The 26,347-nt window shown below is 40.2% G+C and overlaps 1 protein-coding gene across 2 annotated transcripts in view; it reads right to left on the bottom strand.

Moving 5' to 3' along the window:
- Nucleotides 1-26,347, bottom strand: part of AFAP1 (actin filament associated protein 1) — a 111,510-nt gene that overhangs the window by 5,948 nt on the left and 79,215 nt on the right. Inside the window, exons 7-17 of one of the 2 annotated variants that reach the window (XM_077177746.1) lie at nt 21,826-21,918; nt 20,279-20,363; nt 16,924-17,073; nt 13,474-13,685; nt 11,874-12,019; nt 8,332-8,449; nt 6,634-6,891; nt 4,765-4,879; nt 3,364-3,528; nt 2,603-2,793; nt 1,773-1,934 (exon numbers count right to left, since the gene is read on the bottom strand). In XM_077177746.1, the coding sequence (XP_077033861.1) occupies nt 1,773-1,934; nt 2,603-2,793; nt 3,364-3,528; nt 4,765-4,879; nt 6,634-6,891; nt 8,332-8,449; nt 11,874-12,019; nt 13,474-13,685; nt 16,924-17,073; nt 20,279-20,363; nt 21,826-21,918 (1,695 nt within the window). The remainder of the gene's footprint in view (nt 1-1,772; nt 1,935-2,602; nt 2,794-3,363; nt 3,529-4,764; nt 4,880-6,633; nt 6,892-8,331; nt 8,450-11,873; nt 12,020-13,473; nt 13,686-16,923; nt 17,074-20,278; nt 20,364-21,825; nt 21,919-26,347) is intronic. The other variant, XM_077177747.1, reaches the window with a different exon arrangement.

Genomic DNA, 26,347 nt, shown 5'->3' on the forward strand with positions numbered 1-26,347 from the left:
GGACACTCATGTGTGACACCCTTTCCTGACCACATCTACAAGGCCTGGGCTCACTAGCAGCTGCAAAAGGCCAAAAGAATTGAGAGCCAAATTCCACCCCCGCACACGTACAGCGACCCCTGAGTGTGGGGCGTGCTGCAGATGTGCACCTGATGGCAGCTGTGGCTGCCAATGGGCTGGAACAGATTGGGTTGCACTATCTAATTCAGCAAAATTTCACTCTTAATATTTAGTGCATGAGGTTTTAGGGAAAAAGCTATTCAAGCTGAATTGGATACTTTGAGTTATTTTTCCCAGCATGGGAAAAATATGCTTAGTTGCTCCATATCCTTTTTGATTAGACTAATCCTATATCCAAGATTCCTCTGCCAAAAAGCTTGACCAACTAATGGTGCCATCCAAAGCACACCAACACCAAACACAGCAGGGCTTTTCCTCTATGGTATGTGCTGAGCATAAAAAATGTACTACAGGAAGGTATTCTTTACACCAAAAATGTTTAGGTTTTTATAATGCTCTGGTTTCTCCAGCTGTAACGATTAGATGTCTGGATTTAATGTGCCTGTCCAGCACAAATCCATGCTCCCATTTGCAAGCACTGTGCTCTGCTAGACCACACTCCCTGAGTATTGCTGAGCTACCATCCACATCTAAGACAAAGTGTACAGTTAGAGATGATATCGTTATGGCACAAATTAGGCTATAATTGGAAAACACAGATAAGCTTTAGAGCATATAAATCCTTCCTCAGGTTTGAAACACAAGCTGCAGACTTCAAAGTTGATTAGAACTGAAACCTATTATGCTGAGTGTAATTATTCTTAGTTGGATTTAAATGAATCAGACTAACTGGCAGGAAAAAGCAGTTGATGTCCACGCAAAGGGGGTAGAAGAAGAGTGAGAAAGCTGTCACAAATGGTGTATCAGGAAAAATAATTCTATTATAATAATTTAATAATAAAATAATTTTTTGAGATGCTTATTTTTCAGTATCTACTACACTTAGGTTCCAGGCTTATGCTCAGACACTGGAAATGTATATAATCAATGAATACGTGTAACAAAAGTCACTTGAAGAAATTGGAAATAGCTTTCATGAGTGTTTATGATTATTGCTGTTTATAATTACAACTGGCAGTGAACTACTAAATAAACAAAAGCTTGGGCCCAGCACTATTACTGCCACCCTTGGTTATGTGTTGCCCACATGTTTATGCTGCCAGCAAATTTAGCCCAGAAGAATGGTCATACAAATCCCATTTAAACTAAACCACAAAAATTAGAAAACTTTTACAATAAAAGAGGACAGCAAATTTCAGCCTGGTACTTGCAAGACAAAATTGAAGTAATTCAACTTTTATTTTAAATGTACATTGAGCAGATACTTGCACATTGTCATTAATTATAATGTTCTTGCAGTGGCTGGAAAAGGTCAGATCCAATCTTGTGCCATTTCTAATCACTTACTGTAACAGTGCTCTTTTAACCACTTCTCTGCTACAGAGTAGTGGACACATGGACTGTCTACACTACAGACTACTTACTTTGCAAATCAAATCTAAAAAGCAACAGAGAAAAACATGGAATCAGAGTACAGTCAAATCTGTCTCCCAAACTTACTTACCAACTCTTCTGCAGAAGGTTCCCCAAATCAGCAGTATTTATGTAGTAATATGAATAATTTACATATTCTCTTCTTAAGGCTAAATAAGACTTTGTAAGAAAGTATGAAAAAGCACATAGGAAGACAATTAAGACACCAGTGCTCTCACCTTTGCTTTTCGAAGGACATGGCCTCGACATGGAGAGTTGTTTGTTGAGGGAGGTCTCTTCAGAGCTGCTGCACTGTTCACAGGGATGGAGCACTCAGTATCACTGGTATCACAGCTGGAGATGGGAGAGTTTTCCAACGTTCGGTGCTTGAAAATTGGAGACTAATAAAGAGTGAAAAGCCTATATTGAGTTTCCTCCAAGTAGTCACACGTGCAATACTTTCTACTTTATATTCAGAACTGCAGAACTCTTCTTTAAAGAAAGTATATTCATAATAATGATGAATAGATGAAAAGAAGATTAGAACAAAAGAAACAAAACAATGTACATGTGCGTTCTGTGATGAAAATTGAAGTTTCTTTTCTGTTAAAGAACTATGGGTCTGATTAAACAACTATGGATAATCCAGAGGAATTGATGTATCCCTCTGATCTTTCTGTGATGGCTGCAGCCCTTGCAGAGTGTGACACAACTGACAGGGGAACAGCACAAGCAGTTCTTCATCACTGCATGATGACTTGGTGCATTTAAATCTCCCTGGCCTGGAGCAATGTCTTGGTTCCTGCACTTATACTACCACTGAGGACAAGGTGTTGGCTTTTTGCACATTATCCTAACATATCCTGCCTGTGATTCCCATGTTTACCTGCCCCCTGCTGCTGCAGGAAATGCAAATAACACAGAAAGGCATTTAATTCTGCTTTTAATTTCTCAGGCTTAAAAAAACATTATACAGCTCTCAGTTCCTACTCATTTTTGCTGGAGCTGGGAAGGCTGAGCGCTCCCAGCCCATGGTGCTGGGATTTGCACGTTCAATGGCTTTGCATACCTGTGGACTTGATGTTCCTGATTTGGGCTCAATAGCCAAGCCCAGTGTGATGCCACCAGCCAAGGCTTTCTTAAGGCTCTCCTTCACCTCAGTCAGTTCCAGCTCCAGATTTACACGTTCAGCCTCCTTCTGCTTACACTCCTCTTCCAGCTTCTTTAACTTGTCTTCAAGAATCACTTGGGTCTTCCTGCCTGCCATTCACAGCAATTTTATTATTTCAGTAATAATAATGTTAAAGTGACACTTGGAGAAATTATTTTCTTTCTAAAAAGTAAGGAAACAAGGTCTCTACGTATCAGTGACATGAAAAAAATAATTAGGTCCTTTACATAAAACACCTTTTTAATGTAAAAAGTTTAGTACCATAAATCAAATGCCTTCTATCAAGTGACATTCTTAGATATCTAGTCTGGTTTCAAATCAGTATTGTTTTATTTTTCTGTATCATGAAAATATAATTAGCTAGTGACAAAAAACTTATTCCCATGTCCCTCTTATCTGAAGTTCTCACCACTGTAATTCCTTAGGTATGTGTACAAATACACATGCATATATAAAAATAATGATGTACACTTACACATACGTATTTTTATCTTATACATTTTGTATCTATATAGAAAGCAAATACAGACATTACAGAGCATTGCTCAGCATTGAAACCTAACTTTGTTTAGGGTGACATTCAGCACAGAATACAAAGGTGTTTGGATAGCTAAGCCTAATTCTCAGGTGAGAATTCAGCCCAAAAAAGCACCTCCTACCAGCATTGACTTCAATGGCAGCACGCAGATCTTTCCTTTCTTTCCGGAGCTGGGCCAGCCTGTTCCGAAGGGCTTCTTTTTTCTTCAGCAGCTCCTCCTCTTTGCTTTGTAACTTCTTTGCATCTGCCTCCACACGATTCTTGCCATATTTGTACTGCTCTGCATCTGCATGTATCAGATTGTAGTTAATTAGGGTTTAAATTAACAGCACAACCCTGAACTGGTCCCTGAGACTAAACATGACATGAAGCATGTCACGGCTCCCCACGGCAGGGGTGCTGCAACTGGATGATCCTCAAGGCTCCCTTCCAACCCAAACCATTCTATAATTCTATGGCTTGAGGAAAAGGTTTGGCCTTCCTCTTCCACTGGCTCTTTCTCAAGGTCCATGATTTCTGCCAAGTTCTGCAGCACAGCTACAACAATGATCTGGGATAGAGTTTGTTCTTTATATTTACATGAGGAAAATGAGAAATACCAGTTACTTTATAGCACACTGGTTTTGAAAAATGGTCTTGCCTTTCTCTGTAGCTCAGAAGATGGAAAGGAGGCTCCTCTCTAGCTAAGAACCCTTCGTTTCTAATTGAAAGGGTCAGAGGAAAAACCACCTGCTTGGCCTTTTGCCTGACTTTTATTCCTACTTCAAGTGCACATCTTTTCTCACCTTACATAAGAGAATACAAAGATGTTCACAGTTCTTTGTTCACAGCTTTCTTTTTCTTTTTTAATTTCCCATACAAATGCTTTCATTTTGTGGCTCATATATTTGTGGTCTGATTGATATCACAGCTCCCTCTATAGCTCTGCTCCAGTTGCAGACTAAAAGAAGATAGGTCAGCTAAGAGATCACTTTGTCTGTCACATATCTGAAGGCACACTCTATGATAGGAAATCATTCCTGACAAAGAATTGTTAGGCCAGTTTTAGTCAGTTAGAAGCTATTTACTTTTGTCCGAAAGTCCAACACCAATTTCTCTTGTTGCCATTAAATCCATGGCTTCTTAAATAAGACTTCATTAGTAAGTCCACTTAAGAGCAACACAGTGTTCTTACAGCTATACCAGCTCCTCATCCTCCTTTTCCAACAGGAAGAAAGAATTCCTCTCTGCTGCAAATGAGGAATCATTATCCTTCCTTTTTTCCCTGCTGTCCTCATGACTTTGCAGCAGCCACAGGTCCACATTTCATATTTATCATTCTCCCAATATGACAGGCACCCTTTTCTCGTGTGGCATGGCTGGAATTAAGTCACCAAAGTATGTCCTGTTCAGTCTTGGCATCTCCTCCTCAGCCTCTCAGCTCACAAAACCACACTGGTTCTGCACCTTGTCTGCTAAGAGGAGAGCCCTTCTTGGCACCCTCCTGACTGCCCAGTGAGCAGCAGTGAGGACAGACACTTACTGGATGCCGTGCGCTTCACACAGGAAACCGTCTCGGATTTCTTGGGCTGGCTGTTTAAAGTCCTCGCTTTTGCGGTGATCCCATTAGCAGTCACAGGAGGCTTCTTGCCTTTAAACTGTTTGAAAACAAAAGTACAAATGGGCTCCAGCTATTCCCGTGCCGCTGGCCATTACTTTCACCCTTTCATCAAGGGCAGAGCTTGACAGAAAGGTGCTTGCTACATCAGAGAGCCTTAATAGAGCACATTGATTGAGCTGGAGACGGCGCTTCCTGCAGAGATGCCTCTGGGAGCTGCCTGCTCAGCTGGGGCCGCGCCAGCAATCACAGGATAACAAAGGATGAACTCCCTGTTTCTGGTGGCATCATGGTTTCCAAGGCATTTAGAACCCTGGCATTTACAGTATTAAGAAAGCCACTGCAAGGCAGAAAAAAATGTACCTTTGAAAAATTTTTTACAGTAAAGACTTAAAACACAAGTTTTTCAGAGTTAATTTCACACAGTAAAACCTACTAGGGTTTGCCACACAAAAAATTCAACATTATTTCTTATTTACTATATGACCTTGCCATCCTTGAGGATTTTTTTTGAAACAATATGATTATTACATGTCTTTAAGTGATAGAAGTTAAGATACCATTTTCCCCTTATACAACTTCTAGCTACTACTTAAAAGCTTTTCTTACTTAAAGAAACCCTCTCATAATGGCCAGACAGGCTCACAAGATTACCAGGAACAGAGCATCTCATGTTAAAGGGATTTCCATTTAGAGGACTCACAGAAATGAACTGAACTCTGGAAAGATAACCCTGTCCTGACTACTCATAGTGTCTCCCTGGAGGATGCTCCAGCCAAGCAAAGGGCATATGTGTGCCATGCTCTGTTTGTGAGGACTGAATTGGGAGTGCACAGAGAAGCTTGCTGCTGCAGTAATTTATTGCTCATGTCCACCTCCAATTCTGCAACTGCACTGGATTCCAATATTCCAATATGAAGTTTTTTAAGGGTTAAGTGAGTTAACACACAGTATGATAAGTACCTTATACAAGGGAAACATTTATCTTAACTGTTCCATGTCAGATTAGATTGAAAACCACTCATCACTGTGATACATTCACACTGTGATACATTGGTTTAAGCCAATGGCCACCTTTCCGAGACCAGCTAAGGGCTGTGAGCAAGGCTTGCTCTGCTCCCCTGCTGGGTTGTGCCCATCTGCTACAAGGCTGAGCTCACAGGACCTCATTTGCTCTGTAGGTTCATGTTTGAGGTACAAAAGCCTGCAGCCACCCTCAGAAAGCAGCAGAGACAAAGGCTTTTTTTTTTTATGGGGAAGAAAATAATAAAAAGTAATAAGGCAGTAATAAAAAGATGGTGTATATGAATATATACAACATAATTTACTGAATATATAACATCAAGTTATGATATATATGCATATTCACAAAATATTTAACCATAGTATACATGATATATAGATCAGTACAATTCTAAAGAGCCAAATTTGCTGTCACAGTCAGGTCACATGTCACCTATCTTTTTTGGTTTTTTTTTCTAAGACATCTCTGCCTGAGGAGCCAAAAGGTAGCTAGACATGCATTCAGGTTAAGTGTAGAAGGTCACATTGATTTTTTCCTTATTATTCACCATCTGTAAATCATCAAGAACATGCTGGCAAAGCCTTTCCCAAGTACCACTACTTCCACATTGGAATTTACACCTTTGCAAATCTGCTTCATTTGCAGTGGGCTCATAACTAAACTCCAGGCACTTCAGTGCTAACACTAAGGGACTCTAAGAGTCCCTTCAGATAACAACCAGATAAACAGAACAAATAAAAAGCTTTGTTAAGTATTAAACAGTACAGTACCTGCGAGCCAGATCCCCTCCCCACAGCAGAGGTATTAGTGACAGACTGAGCAGAAGACAGATTGGATGAGACAGGGTGTTTGTAATGGTTAGAGGAGAGTTTGTCAGCAGATAACCTATTGGCTTTCCTGTCAGCTGGCGGATAGCGCGCAAAGATTTTTGGAGACGGCAAGTTATCGTACAGGCCTGCGTTATCATAAAGCATTTCTTCTCCAATGTTCCTGCTACGAGAAGAAGGAAAGCCATCTTCTGGTTCCCACTGCAACACATACACCTCAGCAGTTAGTGAACAATGCACCATGCAGAACCTCCTAAGTGAAATTAAAACATTAGTGATGCTTTGGACTCCAGCAAGCCCTCAGTGCTTAGCGAGCATACACCCTTACTACTGACACTATTTAGAAAGTGGGGACAGCGACATTGTGTGGAAAGCAAGCATTGCATTCCATGGCTCACAGCCTCAGCCCTGAGTGCAAGCAAACCTAGCACCCTGACTATGCCTTCAGCACCCAGGGGGCAGGGGCAGACTGTGTTAGCAGGGGGATGCTCAGTTTTACACAGATGAGTCCACAGGATTACATCTGGTACTTGACTTGTTAAAAGTAATACAGCCTAGCAGTTATCAGAAGCCAAGTTTTTTCTAGCTTGTTTTTTTAATTTCTTCAGGCTACATGTCTTTCCCATGAATATCAGCTGCTGGTATGCTAGCACATTTTATTTGATGGAGATTTATTACTCTGAGCTACAAGAACTAAAATAGTTCCTTTTTTTGTTAATTTTTAGAAAAATGGAAATGTCAACAACAGTACTCCAGGATTCATCTGATTAACCTTAAAAGAAACCAACCTGACTGCTAAATAACCTTCATTAACCCATCCTGGCCATGGCAGTACACTACTCAAACAAAGGCATGAGCACATCCAAGAACTACTCAAAGACTGCTCCCCACACAAGTGATCATGCACTGTTCCCAAGAGGGGATTTCTAACATCTTTTGGACAGTACTGACATATTGGAGGACTGAATGTCCAGTTAATTTCACACTTTGAAACCATTAATTTCTCTTGAGTTCGCCCTTAGTGGGGCCTCAATTCAACAGACCAAATTAAGAGCTGACATAGGCTGTAGCTTCCCTGCAAATCTTCAACCTTCCTGAGGACCCCATATTGCTATTGGTGAGCATCCACTAGATGTTAAATCCTCTTACACATCTGCCTATGATCAGCTCTGCAATTTATGAAGATGGAAGTGACCACTGTGGTTCTCCTTTGGGACAAGCAGCACCTGCAATCCTCAGGAATGCAGCCACAGAGACTGAGAAGTGTTTGGGTGTTGGTGTTTTTTTTCAACAGACATCAAAACGTGCCTGGTGTAACTGAGTCCTTAATTTTGCCCTTTCCATTCTGATCTAAAAAAATACCTCCTCAAGTGAGTATTATATTTAAGGACTTGGCAACAAATCATCAACAGGCAACTGCTTTCTAAATGCACATTGGCTCACAAGCAGGTTAATGTAAACAATATGTCCCATGCCCTTATATTCTATAGGTGTGAGAGGAGTCTGCAACCCCCAATCAAAAAAAAACATGAGTTCATCTGGAACCTGCCCAGTGAGGATCTTTAGATAATACAATTTTCAGATGTCCACATGGCAATGAACACATGCAAAGCATTTGCTGTGTGCAGGCTGAGCTCTTACCGATCCGTTGATGCAGGGAACATCGTCGTAATGGAGCGCCATCCCGCTGGGGCAGGCGTAGCCGTTGGCAGCGCTCCCCCGGTACGGGCTCGTGGATATCACCCGCCTGTTCATGAAGCTGAACAATGCAAGGAGAAAATAATAAGAACCAGCACTCAAAGCTAAGCCTAAGTGATGATACAGTGGTAAATTCCCTGTGCCTGATTGTGCAGCCTGGAATCACGCAGCTTCTCACTTTCCGCAGGGTGGTTTTTTCTTTCTTCGCTACTCTCACGTTGCTGCCACAGCCAGCAACACAACATATGTTCCTGTTCTCCATTCTTGCAGTGGGGATATGGCTGTGTGAAGGCCAGGAGGGCAACAGCTGTAATTGCTCAGTGGCATGTTTACATAGGAACCTGCTGGTCTCTGTTACACACCAGCCTGACAGGGTCCCAGAAACATTCCCTTGTTGTCTGCACTGGGGAGAAGCAGGTGTTTCTGTGTGCATGCATGCCCAAGGGGCTGCAAACTTAGGAAATAAGAGAACTAAGAATAAAATCCAGCAAAAATTCAAAAAAACCCCACATAATTTCGATGAAATCCAAGTAACCATATCTATAAAAATTTCCTGAATAATTACTTCCTCAAAACCTGGGAATTCTTCTTTTCTGTATCAGGACTTTTGGCTGGCTATGGCACTATGCTCCCCAACCTTCTATGGGTAATTTTACATGCAAATACTCTATATGTTCGTTCTTGATCTGTTACACATGGTGGACCTGATCCTCTGGAAACTTCAAAAGGGATATACATTTATATAATATATTTTAATTTTTTCCCCTTAGCCTATTCCAATCAACACTGTTGCTTAATAATGACTCCAAGGGTGAGTCTTCCTTTGTAGCAACTGCTGGAATTGAATAAGGTATAGAGTGAGATCCAAAATAATTCCGTTCCTACAGTTTCAGGTGTACATAAATGGGAAAACAATGTTTTCCATCCCAAACAATGGAACTATTCAGAGTCTGTGCTGACATTCATAAAATATGATAAAGCACTGCTAAAGCAGAGAGGGTCTTCTGTGGTGCTGGCAGGAGCTCAGGAATGCTGTGGTTTCAACAGTTGCTTTCTTTTGGCTCTGGAATAACATGGAGTCCGTTGAGTTTCTCATTCAGAGGGAGAACTGGGGCTCACCTGAGCCACAGGAACCCTGGGCTCACAGGGAGGAGGGATGAACCTGCCCAGCTCCATGTGAACCCTTCAGGGCAGTGTGGGGATGGAAAAAACATTAGACAGAAGCTTTTCTTACTTCAAGCAAACTGACGGCAAAAAGCCCAGGAAAAGCCCATGATAAAAATGTTTTTAACCTTATCATAACTCATGCCTTGTTAGACATTATTAGAGGGCTGCATTTGTTTACTGTTCTTGAGGAAGAGCATTACACAAATGTTTCTGTTTGGTGTGAAGAACTGAGTTTGGAGTTGTTGCTCTATTTCTTTCTAGTTAAGAGGCTTCAATTACAGCAATATACAATAACCATGTCTGAAAACTGGGATATTCATTAGTGGCATCTGATGCACTTGTAGGAACTATTTCCACCACCAAAGGAAGGCAGGATTTATCTCAGTAATTGCAAACAATTCATAATCATTATTTCAATAATCTTCATTAATCATGTTTTCAGGTGCATCCATGCAAGTTAATTGTATTCAGAAACTGCTAGAAGGAAAATGGAGAAATTTGCCTGGAAGCAAGTTTCCTTAGCTTTTCCTCCATACCTAATGACTTAGGTGAAGGAAATTGATGGGACTGTTAATGAGGAGCTGATAGTTTTGCAAAGCATCAGTCTTAATAAGTGAATAACCAATAATCTAAAGTGACTGAGTGATAAACTAAGCTTTAATGATAACTTCCTTTAATTTGGAATACTGATATTCATTCTATAAAGGGCAAATGTAGTAGTTCATTAACATTTAAGTACCATTGTAATTTCTCCTCATTTTCTAGCAGTAGTTGAAAATCAGCAGACAGCTACTCTATTGCTTATCAGCAAGCCCTCACAGGCTCTTTAAGACACCCAATGAATTTTAATTAATTCTTAAAAGGGAAATTCTGCTATTTTGCAAGTTGTTTGACATTGCTTTCTAACATGTGGTCTAGTTGCATATGGTTTTTCACTTGGCTCCAATTAGTACCACATTTGTACAGAAAAGGAAAGCCATGCAGAATTCAGGGGGAAAAGGTTACCATTCTATTTCTCTTAAATGTGGTTATTGCTAGATGCTGACTGAAGCAAAAATACATGTCAACACAGGAGAAACTTTTTGGGCCCTATTAACTTCTAAACAAATATTAACATAAGTCTGAATGCTAAAAGCATTTTAATTCTATCAAAATTATTCTGTTTTCTGTGAAAAACTGGGCTTGTGTTAACACTGAGTCACTTTGATTTCCATCAGAAACTGGACTCTCATTGAAGCTGGGCATTTTCCCTTGTTAAATTCTCTTGGAAGCTTGCTAATGGCAATAGGATCATCTTTTGGAAAACTCCAAAACTTTTTTCCTTTTTTTTTCCCCCTTCATTTTCTATCTGTTCAAAGTCATGATGGGCAGATGGGGTGTGATTCTCTAATGTATTAAGTCACACAAATTCCAAATTAGTCTGGGGAGTGTCATCTTGCAGTAGGATGAGGGATGATGCCTTTGCCAGCTGTCTTCTCAGGCCACCCACTTCCTGACCACAGGGAACAACTCCAGCAGGGCATCCCCCTGTCCCCACTGTTTCTTCACTCCTGTTTATAAAAACCTCATCTAGCCAAGGAAAAATGATGGGTTTTCCCACCAAGGACTGCTTTAGTGCCTCAAATGATTTGAACATGTAAATCACTGTATCTGCTAAGTATGCATTTCTCCTTTTAGCATAGGATCAGTAATGGTGAATTCACTCTATTGATTTGCAATTTAAACAGTTTCCATGCTGCACTCTCTAGGCACTTTCTCAATTTCCACCTCCTATACTGAACCCCAGAAATTAATTGAACTGGGTGGATTTGATAAAGTTTTTAATTAATCAGAAAGAACTTGAGAAGGAAACACTGATTATGTGACTGTCCAAGATTTAAATTTGCTATATACTGCGAGTGTGCAGCATATATTGATCAATAATATGCTGTATATTTCCCTGTATGTACAGCAAATACAGCCAATAAATGTGAATTACGTAGCTGCATATTTCAGAATATTTGTTCTCTTTCAGGAACAGCTCTAAGACTTTAGGTAAAACAGAAGATTAAAATATAGCATTTGATAAGGGGACCTACTGAAAAAAAATCAGTAAAGATTTGAGTAAAGTTGCATACCACCTTGCATCTTTTACAGAACTTAGCAGGATTCCAACAGAATAATCATAAACACATCTAACATGCTGCAATGCTGAACCACTTCAGGAGTTCAGTATGTGCAAGGGGGGAGGTGGATTCTGATAAGCAGTGCTGGCAGTGGAGCTGACACACGGCTGTGCATGCCCAGAGCCCTGGGAGCAGCACTGGGAACGCCCTCACCAGAAGGTTTGCTTGGCAGCCTGGATCACGCTTGCCGTCATTTCCACGTCGATGTAGTCGTAGTGCAGAGCTCCAGGGTCTGTTGTAGACCCCGTTTCTGCCAGCAGAATTCCAATCCATCTGCCCATGTCTTCTGAGGAGGAGGCCTGTGAGGAGAGGGCAAGAACACAGGTCAGGTCTTGGCTCTGCCACTGGGCTGAGCATGATTGCAAAATGCACATTCTTCTCGGCTGACAAATTGCTACCACATGGTATAGGAGGCTCTGGTTTCATTCTGCTGAACTCTTAAAAACCCCAGGATTTCATATTAAATCTGCTTTGCTAGAAGGAGGGCACTTTAACTAAGCTATGTGCTCATCATTTATGATGTAATACAAAGTGGGCAATCCACTAAAAAGACGAAAAAATAATCATTTAAGGCCGGTGGATTTAGATTCAAGTAATGCTTATTTTAGACTTCAGAATACTGAAAGCTTTAACATAATTATTTTCTTATGTTAGGCTGGAGGATTTTTGGACAGCAAGACTCCTGAGAAGAAAGTGTTACTGTTAAACAGAAACAAAAGGGAAGAGGGAACAAAATAGTGAAGAGATTTTAATGTTACTTTTTGAAAAATTTTGCTACATTTGTCTAAATGATAGCATTCATCTTCCTGATAACACAAGTAAAAGCATTAATACTATTAAAATAATTGAAGTTTTTTTTATATTTTGCTTCAAGTCACCAATTCAGAAGTTAAACACTAGCAAAACAAATATTGGATAGAAGTAGCAGGGAAAGGCAACAATTTTTCCTTAACAAATATAGTGGTTTCTAAATTTCTTATTTTTACGTATTTCATTGCTTTTCACAGTTCCTTGAGCTGTTTTCTATTTTGAAATTCTCTGAACTGCTGTCATATAACAGGCCTGGTTGCAAGGACAGGAGACTTGATGTGTAGTCAGAAACCCAAAGTAGTCAAAGTCCCTGTCCTGCCACGAAAGTAGAAGGTTGCCTCCTGCTCATTATACTTGGCTTTAAATGTCTTCTTATTTTAGGTTTTACAAGATGATGAATAAAGCCCCTATAGAAAGCCTGACCCACCTAACACAGACAAAGGTGTGTATATGTGAGGAGAGTCAGGAGATACCCCAGGCTGATGTCACACTGCATTTTCTGAAATGCATAACTGTATTAATACAGACACAGACTAAACAAAAGGAGTTCCCATAAATAGCAACAAATGAAAGTTAGGAGTTTTAGAGCTCTCATCAACAGTGATCCATTATTTAATTATTGCTAAGTTATTTACCCTAAGTAATTATAATCCTGATATAAAAGTATGCCTAGAGAAGGAGCAGGGATATTCTAGCACCAGGTCAAGGGGAGGTCAGTGCAGAGAAAAGTATTTTACTGAGAAGATTTCTGAACTACATTTAATCTCAGTTCTTTCTTTGTCTGCATCATTTACTACTTCTTTCCTCCTTCCAACATTTATAGTTCAGCTTTGTAATAGTATTATTCTGAAGATTTTTTTTTGTTAATGGGCAAGCACAGGCTGTATGAAAGTGCCTCTCTGATTCACCTTGTGGGAGCTGCTAAAAGTCACAGCCACTGTACCTCAAGCACAGCAACCTCCTGCCCGTTCCGCAGCAGGCGGAAGGTCAGGGGATGCTTCGAATCCAGCCCCAGGATGACTTCACAGCCACGGAGTGGGATGGAAACAATGTGTGTCTTCAGGTCTGTCCTGTCCTTGTGGAAAATGAGTTTATTGTCCTTCACTCTGCACCAGCGCTCGCGCCAGCGGTTATTAGAGAGCACGTTGAGATATCCTGCAGTAAAATGAAATGTGAGATATTTTACTCCTCGCTTTTTCTGAAAAGGAGGAAAAAAAGAAACTCACTTCTCAGTGTAATGCTAGCCTTTAAGTAACTTGTTCCTCTTCTAATAGAAAGTCCAGATGGATTTTAGGAAGACAAGTAAATGACCCTGCCCCACTTCTTTTAATGAAAACTCTCACTGTGCCAATAACCAAGAAAAAGCATATAAATATGTGATCCAAATGGCTGTTCTGTGTCAGTGCCTGCAGCAGCTGCACGTGTAGGAGCACACAGGTCCCCAGGACTTCAGTAAGAACGGGAGAGGGACACTTATGAAAAGAGTAACATACACAGCCAATGTGCTCACTCTGCCTCTCCGTGGGTAATGACTTTGGTAACTGTGTCTGACCAACTTTTTCTGGGAAAATCACAGCTCATATTATGTAGGTATGTTTTGAGCTACCTTGTGTAACATCCAAAAGCAGTGTTTAAATGACCTAGGAAGTGTTGATGTTCTATGTTCTAATTACATTTAGAAAGAAGAATGCACATCTGGATTGCCGCACTTGCAAATCAGAACTTAAAAGATTGTTACCTTTACAAATAGAAATAAAATTCATGTTGATTTAAAATTCAGGAAGTAATTATGATACAGAATCCTTACATATTAAAATGCATTAAAAATTTTCTTTTAAAACCACCCAGTTTTCTTACCATGCTCTATATCAATATAGTGGCATATAATATCATTAAACAGGCAGAGTTTTGTGGTTTTCCTTCTCTGTGCCATAGCAACAATCATTCCAGACTCAAACCTTACAATCAAAGCAATGCCCTTTTTTCCTGCCTTACTAGAGTTGGGAAATAGAAAAAAAAACCCAAAAAAAACCCCCAAAAAAACCCAAAAACCTTTTACTTTTGCTTCCACATTACAAATGGTACATGAATTCAGCATGTTGCTGCTTCCAAACAGGCTAGGAGGAAGGAAATAAATGATATCTTGCAAAAGCCAGAAGTGAGGTTAAAAAGCTGTCTTCTATCTCAGACATGATTTTCATTTAATCCTGTTGGAGAGCTCTCTCTTTGGTTTTCATTAAAACTATGACTTATTATTCATTTTTCTAGGTTTTCCTTCCAACATTATGGTTCCAATGTCAAAGTGTGATCCAACAGGATATAGCAGATCAGAATTGTGCACATCTTGGAAGGTGCTACAAAAAATGAGGATGTGCTTAATCCTCTGGTTTTGGCTCCTTGTGATAATCACACTCTTCAGCTCTCCTCCCTCCTCCTGTAACAAAACCCTGTATCACTGTGCATTACATTACAATCCCTAGAAATGAAAAAAACCTTCCCATACAAGCCAGATACAGCTTGTTTTGGAGTGAGAGTCCTTTTTTTCAGACAGTTTTTCCCCTCTGCTCCCAGGGCACCTCTCAGAAAAGCTCCTGCAACACTTCCTGCTCCAGAGTTGAACTACACAGGATCCCACTTTCTACCCCCCGCATCTCTGCTTAAACCTTCACAAGCTGACATGACCAAAACGCCTTGAGTGTGCTCCCCTTTGTGGCATGAGCACTTCAGCTTAGTGCAGGCACTCCAGGAGCGGTGGTGTTGGAGGCAAGGCTCTGCCATGACTGCAAGTGCAGGTGGGTTTTAGTTTCTACACCAGCTGGGTGACGCCTGCAGCCCTGCTGGGATTTTCCCTTTCTTCACGGGAGGGAGAGCCTTCTGAAGTGTAAAAACCTTCAACTATGGAGCAGCCTCCCAGAGGGCACTGAACTGAGCCAAACTGCTGGTGGTGAGAAACTCCTTCAAGCCAAGACTTCCTGCAATGACCAAAGCCTAGACTTTTATATATTTTCCTTTAAAATCTGCAAGTGGTGTTGAGTAGAGCCAAATGGAGGCAAATAGCAAAGGCTGAATCTGTATTTATGTCCATATCCAAACTAATGATAGAAATATGAAGAATTAGATTGTACAGCAGTGGTTAACTTCTCACATAATGCAGAATTATCAAGGGAGTATGAGAGCCCGGAAGTTTGAGTCCTTACGGAGGCCAGATGCTCTGGACAATGCATCTGGCTGGACACAGCTTTCCCCAGTTGCTCTTTTGGTCAATAAATCACATCTGTACTTAGCTGATGTATATAGACACATATACATGCACTTATTTAATCAAAGTTTGCTGATGTGAATGATGCCCAAAGTGTGGTTCGAAAGCCACCTGTAATTGATGAAGTTCTCTCTGGTGGTCCATGGAGCTGCTGCCATCACCTTGGGCAGGCATCTAACACACTTCATGCCCCAATCAGTTTTCTGCCAGCTGCTCCCTAATCACAGACTTCTGGGTTTCCCTAAGTTTTTCTAGTCAATTAAAGGGTAAAATCCAAACTCAAGAATCTGGTGCAACTGCTTCAAAGCTTTCCAAGGAAATTTGTCTTTTGAAGGGATTGGGTGAAGGGTGAGTTCAATCTTATTCATGTGTAAGTGTGACCTAATACTGGAGCACCAAAACATAAACTGGAGAATGTAACTACACTGCATTGTTTTAAAAAAGCAGAGCTGTGAGGACATCAGCTAAGTGCACTGCATGATGTCTTAAACTGTGAGCACATCTTAGCAGCTACAATACAAAACACAAGTATTTTCTGCATGCCCTTTTATACACTTCCCTGTGCACTACAGCTGTCATATGGAATGGTCAAAATTAAGAGTTAAAATAGCTTACTAGAAATTTGTTACTTCATTTTGTCCAATATGTACCACTTTAGGAACCCATAATTAAACTCAAATCATTTTGGTTGAGGCTAGTTGACTGCTGTCTGCTATTTCATAAAACCTTAACCACAATCTACTATAAAAGACCTGATCACTTTCCAAGAACCTTCTACTTTGTAGCCTCAATTTATTTCACAGTTCAGCCTATATTCATTTTATAACCATCTGTCTGAGAACAGCACTTGTTTCTTTATGCTTCTTTTTCACAATTTTCTCCCTCCTCTTCCTCACTTCTGCAAAGAGCAGTGATTCCTGAGCCTGTGTTACCGTTTTATTTAAAAAGTCAAATTATTTCAGTCTCTTTGCAAATGACAAACTCCTGATTACTCCTCTTGCAGTCTGGGTGCATCCTTCCAATGATGGGGAAGAATTATTGCAGTAAAAGCAATCTTAGAGAAATTCCTAGGCTAGAATGCTATAAAATTTTAATAGCAATGTGCATTTAAGACTCAAGGAAAAAACCACTTACCACATGTTGGAACATCTTCTTCAGCTGATGAGGTCTGTTCATCTGTCGATGGCTTTTTCTTTCCTAAACCAATGATCTTTGTTATTTTTTTCCCTGTTACTTTAGTCACAGTGCCCTTGGCTTCCGTTTTCGAACTTTTTTTCCTCTTCACTATTAAGAAAGCAGAAGTGTGTATTTAGTAGTGTGTGTACCCCAACCAACAGAGAGAACCTGAATAAAAACAGAAGTTCAGACAAAAATATCCTATGCAAGACGTAAGGAAGAGCAAAAACAAACAATTGTACAAAAGTTGCAGATTTCAATGAGACAAACACTATATTACCCAATAACCTCTGTCTGATAAGAATCATGGCATTCTGAAGGATAATACAAACAAAAATCAATCTTCCAACTTTATTTAATCTAATCAAGCTTCAAGTCTCTTTCCACAGCAGTCATCACCTAATTTAGGAGTATGACTGAAGTACCTGTATATAAATTTAGATCATATACACAGCAATAAAAATCCAGTCATACACTTCTTCAGTGTTTTCTTCAGTGTTCCTAAGCATTTTTCTCAAAATACTTCAATAATTAAGTACACAAAAAAGACAGAATATGCTTGCTTAGCAAAATGACTTTTTCTGTGTACAGTTAGGTTAAGAGATCTTATCACAATGGACATTTTAGAAAGACAAGATTTATGAACTAACTGATAAGAAATCAGTGGGATCAGTATGAACATTCAATAGCTATAGTTGGCCATTTTTGTGACCATTGGAAAGAAAAAGCTGTGCTGAAAAGAGGTATTTTGCTAACATCCAGTCTATGCTTCCACTAACTTCATTTGATACTAGGAATATTACCACTCTGAGAACTGAAGCAGGTTCAGCTGCTGAATGAAATATGGCAAGAACTATGGATATGGTGTTTAGAAGTGCCTACCTGATTAAAATCCTAATATTTTTTTTTAAAGAAGAGTTTCTAAGACTAAACAGATTCAGAAAAAATAAAACAAGAATTTCTTTGCAAAAACAGAACAAACAAAATAAACTTCAAAAACTGCATTCAGAGGCTGGATTCTGGCAAGAGAGCAAAAGTCTCTGCTAACTGACAGGGCATCAAAAATTCCATCAACTTGCCCTGATATGTGATTTTAATGAACAATTAATTTTAAATAGTTACTAATTGAGCTTCTCTATCTTTATCCCCAACATATCAATTCCTTTTGCATTAGGGAACACTTAGTGGTAATGGACAAACTGAGTTTGTCCATAGTGGTTTGCACAAACTGAAGAAAAAATTGGACAAAATGTTCACATGAGAAATGAGTGCATGAACTGATGAGCTGGGAAGAAGAATGCACAGCAAATAGAGAAGCAGTTTGGGACTCACCATGGGATAATTTATCACTTAGTTTAATTGTTAGCAATCATGGAACGTTATTTAGAAATTGTATCTGTAGCCAAGACTGTACAAATCTGCCAGTGCTGAGGGGAAAGGCAGCTCTGCAAGTGCTGCCCCCCAGCCAACCCCAACACATCCAGGTCTAATTATCTGTTTCAAGGGAAGGGTGCTCACAACTTACACTGTTCTCTCTAAACATGCAATGTAGGAGGGAGGAAGGCCACCCATCCCATCAGCTCAGGAACCCCTGCCTGGGGGCACAGCACCTGCCCTCACACAGGTTTCCATCCCACACAGCAGCAGCCAAAAGCTGACTGAGGCTATTGAGGGGCAGATGAAAAGCACTGAAAGAAGCCAGAGACAGAAAACCTCATTTCTCTGAGACAGAAGCTAAAAGGAATCATTCCCACAAGCATGAACAGACAGTGGAATAAGCCCTTCTAGTGCTTGTTTTCCTGTCCCGTCTTCCCTTTACATTGCTGGGTTTTTTTCCCTGCAGAACTGGGAGGCAGCAGAAATAAGGCCTTCATGACTTAATCTTTTTGAGTCAAAGGATATACTAATTGCCCAATTGCCAGTGATTTTTTTTCACAAAAGCCTTTTATTCTCATTTCCTTCCCCACAGCAAAGCAAGCAGCTGGTTTAGAGCAGAGCAGGGCTGTGGCTGTGCCAGCTGGAGATGATCATTCACTGAAGCCTCCTTCCCATGTACTCCCTCAAACACTCCCTATCCATTTTACAAAGGCATAGCATAACTTCACCAAGCACACTTCAGTCTTCTTGCACTCATTAATGCCCATAATTTCTCCTACTATGTACTGAAAGTTCATTTTCAAAATACCAAATTTTGGTATTTTAAATGACCCTCCTTGAGGCATCTAAGCTGGGCTGCTTTTCCAGCTGCATCATCACACCTTCTGCAGGGTACCTGGGCCACCTGGTATTTCTGGACCTCGTGGCCAACACAGGTTTTGGGTCACAGATGATTCTCCACATGTTTCAGAGTTTTATGAAAGCTTAATAGAAGATTTTAAAATGTGAAAATAAAAAAAAGCGAAAATGTACCACGGCTTTCAGGAAACCAGAAACCATGACATTGTCCCATACTGTTCAGAGATCTGTATGGCCAGGAAATGCTGGAAAATGAGCCAGGCAGGAGATAAGGGACAAGATCAAAAGGTGAGACAGCGTTGGCACCAAGGCCAGTATTGACATTGTGCTCTCTGCAGCTCATGTTACCCTTCACTAACAGCAGCAGGGAAATGCTTTATCTAACAGCAAGCTAAGGAAGGCACAGAATTTCTTCTGCTTTGTGGAGGAGGGAAGAGGATGGGGAAGAGAGCACAAGGGTTGAGTGTATTAGAAATAACTTGGCCAGAACTCCCTCTGGATTTGGGGTTTACCTTTGTTAGAATATAAGGACTACAGAAAATGCACGGCTCCAAAGTAGCATTTGCAAAATTATACACATAGGTACTCAAAACTCACTGATATTGCATGACTATATATTTTTAAGATAAATAATCATATGTAATATGATAGTTTATATATGAAGGTGTCTGTGCACACACACACACATATTAATATATATAAATATGCATTGTTCTCTCCTTCTAGTATTTAATGATTGTTTTTTTGTTTAGTAGCTTTACACCACTATTTATATTGTCACTATACAGTTACTAAAAAACCTGTTATTTGCCTATTGCTCTGAAAACCTATACTTTTGAACACAGAAAGGGCCAAATCAAAATTTCTATATTCTGTTTCCTTATACTAATTATACAGATTTTACCTGCCCAATAACATCAAATGTAGCCGCCAAAATTGAAGGAATCCTTCTTGACATAGCTCAGCTTTCAAGTTAAACTGAATCCTAATAAAACCATTCAGAAACTTTATTTTATTGGGAAGATGAAAGTGAGGTATTCCCCTTTCTCTCAGCACACATCACTCACACCAGACATACCTTGTTCTTTACCATTGCACACGGTAGTGATGCCATTTTCCACAGCACCTTCCCCATCTGAGCTTGGCCTCTCAGATGACAGCTTCTGCAGGGGCAAAGAGATCAGCTGACATACAATGTTTGCACCTTCATAAAACCAAATGTCATGAGTCCCTTCACAAATAGACTTACTATGAAATAAAACACACTTTCAAGCTCTCATCCACTTGGAAGAGAAGTAGGAGATAGTAAAAAATTCAGTTTTAGAGCCTTTAGAAAATCGCAGAAACAATAAAATAGTATATATTTGAAAGTGTATTAAAATCAGTGAAATATTCATAATTCACCATATGTATTTCTAGGCTCTAAATGTTCCAATAAAGAATTACATGTATCAGATATGAGCAGAGTAAAAGTCTTATCTTCAAAAATGCTTCACAGATGCATTTGCAATTACAACTTATCAGAAAATAGTGTAATCCTACAAGGTCCTTCAGTGCTTTCAATATGTGCAAGAAAGGCTTTTGAAAGCAATTTTTAGCACTGACTATTTTGTAATGGTTATGTGTGAGGTCTGGGTTGATGTAGGTAGAGCTTATGACAGCACAGTTTTGATGGCCACATTACTCAGAAGTGGTGAAGCCATGAAGCAGATGTGCAGATTATCACAAAAAAGAATGGATGACCACATAAACTACACCTTTTCATGGCATGTATTTTAGAAAAAAAAACCCTATTTTTCAGCACTTTAAGTTGCTTTGTCAATACTGTGCAGGTGTGTGCAAACATGCAAAGACAACAGCTTCTGGCTGTCCTGGAACTGTTCCCAGGACCAAAGCAACAACACCAGAGGCAGTGAGGCACTTCCACCACAGGGGTGGCACTTGCCATCAGGAACTGGGTGATGAAGACTGTCAGAGGGATTTTTAAGCGGGGGCTGGAGAGAGATTTGCTCACCTGGATGCCTTAATGGAGCAGGGGCTTAACCCGGTGCTGGTAATGCACCAATCATTCACTGCAAAGCTGCTCACTTCCCTAATTCCTGCTCTCACATCCTGCTGAGTCAAGGCAGTGGAGTAGCCAAGTACCACGTGTGAGTAGCCAAGTTTCTCTACTGAGACACAAATGCTTGGAACGGCCTGCCAAAACAGTGAGCTCAGCATGCCCAGGGAGCTCTTCAAGGACTCAATTCCCCAAAATAAGAGAGTTTCCCTTAAAACCCTGGTATAATCTTCATCTTTTCTTCCTCAAGAGTGACACCCCTGCTCAGTGTTTGCATTTGTTGCAGACCATCTCTGCATCTCAGCACGTGTACCAGACCCATTAATCTGCACCCTGCTATGGCTGAGGAGAAGCTGGACCCAAGCCAGGCTGCTCCTTGTTCATGGCCAAACAAACTGACATGGCAGAAACCTCAGCTCTGCAGGATGTGTGCACATATCCAAACAGACCAACACAACACAGGCACTGTGTGCCTGAAACAGCAGCACAAGGCAGCAAGGATTTACATCCAGTGTCTCTTTGAGTAATCATAAGGCATTTTGCATTCACCATTTTGATAACTTTACCTTTTCCAGCTCCACTTTGTGTACTGGAGAACTAGACAATGGCCCATCAGAGTCTACAGCTCCTGTGCAGTTGCTGCACACATCTTTTATAACCTTAGGAGATAAGGCAAAACTTATTAATAATTCATAAAATACAAATCAGAGAGATTAGAAATTATATTTGGATGTGAAAGGAGATGGGAAGGAGAACCACACAGACTTTTACTAGGTTGGCAGGTGTCAGGCAGGCTGACACTACAACAACCTCTCCATGCTCCCTCCCTAAGTCATTTCATATATGACCTGAAGGAGACATAAAGTCTGGAGGTGGAAGGTTTCAGTTTCTAAGCAGACTAAACTCCAAGGCTCTCCTAAGTGAAGAAACCAATAGCACTGCTGATTTCCATGAGCTAATTTTGCTATATGAACTCAGCTGACACAAGCAAAGTAATTTAATTACAGTGATGAGAAAATGGGATCCAAGGTACCTCAAGCCAATAGACAAGAGTTTTATATAACACACTTCACAGATGCCTTTTTTTGCTATCAGAAACTAGTGAAGTGCTGGTTAGCTTAGAGTTAATATTGCACAGAGGTATTTTGGGGCATTTTTGTATTATAATTGCACATTAACTCAAGAGTTAAAGGTCAAAGTAATCGTAAATATGTTTGTAGCAAACAGAAATGACACTTTCTGTTCTAAAAAGTTAAAGAAAAATCTTGAAGTGGGAATTTGCTGATATTTTGATGGAGTATGAAGAACTTAAAAACCTGAAATTACAAAAATGTAAAAATACACAATGAGTAAAGATGCTTGATGATTCCCCATGGCCATAGCTAAGGGTTTTATATCTTGTGAAGCTATCACCAGCCCATTATCATCCTGAAACTGCTTGTGCTGATGAGAACAGGCTCTCAATCCAAGCTCATGCTGAGTTTCAAACTGAACAATTTTGATGAGGAAATACTAAAAAGCAAAGGATGGCACCAAACAGTCCTTTCCCAGCACTTAAGCTCCCTTTAAGGGTGAAGCTAAAACAAATCAAATGTTTATGGGCCTACAAAGACCCTTATGCTAACTCAGGAGCACATCATACATTACAGGCATTATACACCTTAGAGAAAGGAAGAGCAGCAACCCCATTTTACAGAGGAAGAACCCAGGAACAAAAGAATGATGTCAATGACACACACAAAAAAAAACTAACCAAAGCTGGGAGATGAACCTACATTTTTATTTCTGAGCTAAAATCTCAAAACTTCATCACTTCAGCATCCTTTCCTGACTGTCTGACTACCCTATATTTTGTTCCAGAGACAAGAGCAGCATTTCATGGCACTTGGTGTCCTTTGTAACACAAAATGTAGATGTATCTGCAGCAGAGCACCTCAGAGTTAAGAAAAGCCCTCAACTCTCCAAAATTGTAAGATTTTTCATGTGTCTGTTTGTTTTTTTTTTTCAACCACTGGTCATCAGTATGGTGTAAATACACTGTCGTTTTCTTCCTAGGGAAATGTGACTGTACAGTTTCTGGGAACATTCATTTCTGTCTCCTGCATGACCCTGATTCAATGGCTTATGTTTTCAGCATCTGCTCACACCACACAGTTAGTTAATTTTGGCAAAGGCAGATTGTAATGGGAGTTACAGACAGAACAGAGGGAAATGATTTGGCAGCACTAACTCAACAGTATGTGCTAAGTCATGCACTCAAGTAAATCCGGTTCTTATCATACCCCACATATTTAAGGAGAAGATGAAGTGCTTAATTGGGTTGTAATTAAATTTTGATTTAACAAACGACACATTGTCAAAAGGGAGTTGGTGGCAGGATCTAAAGTAAATGCATACTCAAGAGTCGAACACTTCATTTGGGTTCAAAAGGTTCACTGGCAAAGACTTGCTCATCACCTTCTATGTGCACTATAATTGTGTTTAATGCACAGCACAAAATTCATTCTCCTCCACCTCACCAGGATGAAATGTCTTTAATATATAATGGTTGCCTGGATGCACTCTCTGTAATTATGTTTGCAGACAGCTGCCATTAAAAATCTGGTTTTCACATGCATATAGCTTCAGCTCAAAATTTTAAGGATAAAACATTCCACCAGTATTGCCAACTTGCATAATTTCAATCACAAGACTCAAAAGTTCTTGTCAGTTTCTTCTATGTTCCATCTTCTGGAGCCATATGAAAACAAAAGATTACTATTTTCATTAAAAAGTAATTGTCAGTGAGAGCGAGGAATGGAGTTCAGCTAACTTTTATCCATTGCAATGAAATGCCTAAAAATATCAATAAATGTATCTCAGTAGCTGCAAGAACAGAAAGGGAAAATAAAGGAATCCCCAAAAGTGTTATTTTTAATAAAATGGCATCATGTGGAAGGGTGCACCGAGAACACTTTGTAATGGCAAATAGTCCATTATTAGCTTAAGTTTTCTCACACATTAGGGAAAGGAAATAACTCCCTTTTTCTCAACACAAATACCTTTGTACATTACATGTACACACACACACACAGTGTGATCTGCCAGGAAAATCAAACTGACATCATAAACAGACTATCTACTCAAATATTTAAAATCTGTGAGCAAATGTAATCAGAAAAGTGAAGACCCAGTATTTCTTTGAATAGCCTCAAAACCAAATGCATTTAAAATAATCTTTTGTTATTCCATTGCAAGAATCTGAAGTACCACAATTACCATTACCATGTTACGATTAGCAGACCTGGAAAAAGCTTCTGCAACCTGAACTGTATCATTATTTCTTATTTATAGAATTAGAGAATCATTTAGTTGGAAAAGACCCCTAAGACAGAGTCCAGCTGTTAATCCATCAGCGCCAAATGCACCACTAAACCATGTCCCTAAGTGCCACATCTACACAGTATTTAAATATCTCCAGGGACTGACTCCACCACTTTCCTTGGCAGCCTGTTCCTTTCAGTGAAGAAATTTTTCCTAATATCCAATCTAAACCTGCTCTGGTGAGACTTGAGATCATTTTCTCTTTTCCTGTCACATGTTACTTGGGAGAGGAGACTGATCCCCACCTGGCTACAGCTGCAGAGAACACAAAGGTCCTCCCTGAACCTCCTTTTCTCTAGGTTAAACAGCCCTAGCTCCCTTAGCTGCTCCTCATCAGACTTGGGCTTCAGACCTTGAATGCCCAGGTGGATCAGGATATAAGTCAGAGTACAGCATTGAGTGCAGTGACATAAGGCACAGAGGAGAAATATTTGTAGGTAGGAAGCTGGAAAGATCCCCTGCCCTGAGCCATGGGTGAAGTCAGTGGAATTTCTGCCACATGGCGTGTCTGGAATATTTCTTTCTTTAAAACTATCTTACTACAGAAGCACTAATATTTACTATAAAAAACTTCATATCTGCATACACCCACAAATTTCTTAATTCTTGTATCTTATTTTAAAAGACACACCAGGACTAGAAGTAAAATACTTGCTCAACATTTATTCTACATGTGAAGTCAAAAAAAGTAAATTAGATTCTTCTGGCTACTTTAAAGTTCCAAGCTCCAAATAAAAAGCACTGGCTCTGTAGTAAAACCAGAAAGCCAGCTGCTTGCCAGCCAGCCCCTGCCACACAGAAACCAAACAAATTCTGAGTAAAAGTACATTTGTAGATAGTTCCTTATGGCTGATCTCTCTGGGACCTGTTAAGGAATAAGAGGAGCTCGAGGAGCTTGCAGACCTCTCTCCTGGTAGATACCATGGATGGGCTCAAGCTACAGCCTCCCTACCACAAGGATGTGATTACAGCATTTTGTATCATCTTGTGTTCTCAGGGAACTCCCATGAGGAGCTCACACTTTTAATATGATCGAGTTCAAGACAGAAAGCTCACAGCCTGACTGCACATTTGCTTCACTTTATGTAATCAGGCCAGAAATCCAGCCAGCCACCCACCCACTTGTCCCACTCTGCCCACATGGTTCACAAATACTGGAATTGCTGGGAATGGGATGGGCTGTGTCCCTTGGCTCTGCCACTTAACTCTGGAAACCGGAATATGGCAAAGCTGAAATCTGCTGAAGTACAACACAGCACAGGGAAAAGGGTTTGGCTCCAGCTGTAAGTCAGTATTTCCCATTCCTGAAACACTCCTTTTTCACTGCTGGAAGAGTACTGCCTTTCTGGGACTCTGTCATTTTGGCATGACTAAATCCTCATTTTCTCCTTCTTGTGGACTGTTTCATATGCTAGTGTCAATACCCTCCTCCTTAGGAGAGCAGCAGAACTCCTGTTAGTGTTTTGCAGAGCAGAAATGCCCTGAGGAGTTCACCTAGAGGAAAATCTTAGGCAGGAAATGCAAAAATTATTCCCATCACAGCCTATGTTTTAAGTCTCAAAAAGAAACCCCCTTTACCTTCTGGACTGGTAAGTATTTATCCCTTAGCCTGGAAAGATTAATCTTCCTGCCTTACTGCCATTTGTCTGAGCAAAGTGAGGAAGAGATTCTGGCAGCCTAGCAGTCAGTAAGCCTGTCCTTAGTGCCTGTGCATCCCCTTAGGAA

The sequence above is a fragment of the Agelaius phoeniceus genome, chromosome 4, assembly GCF_051311805.1.
Source record: "Agelaius phoeniceus isolate bAgePho1 chromosome 4, bAgePho1.hap1, whole genome shotgun sequence".
Lineage (NCBI taxonomy): Eukaryota > Metazoa > Chordata > Aves > Passeriformes > Icteridae > Agelaius > Agelaius phoeniceus.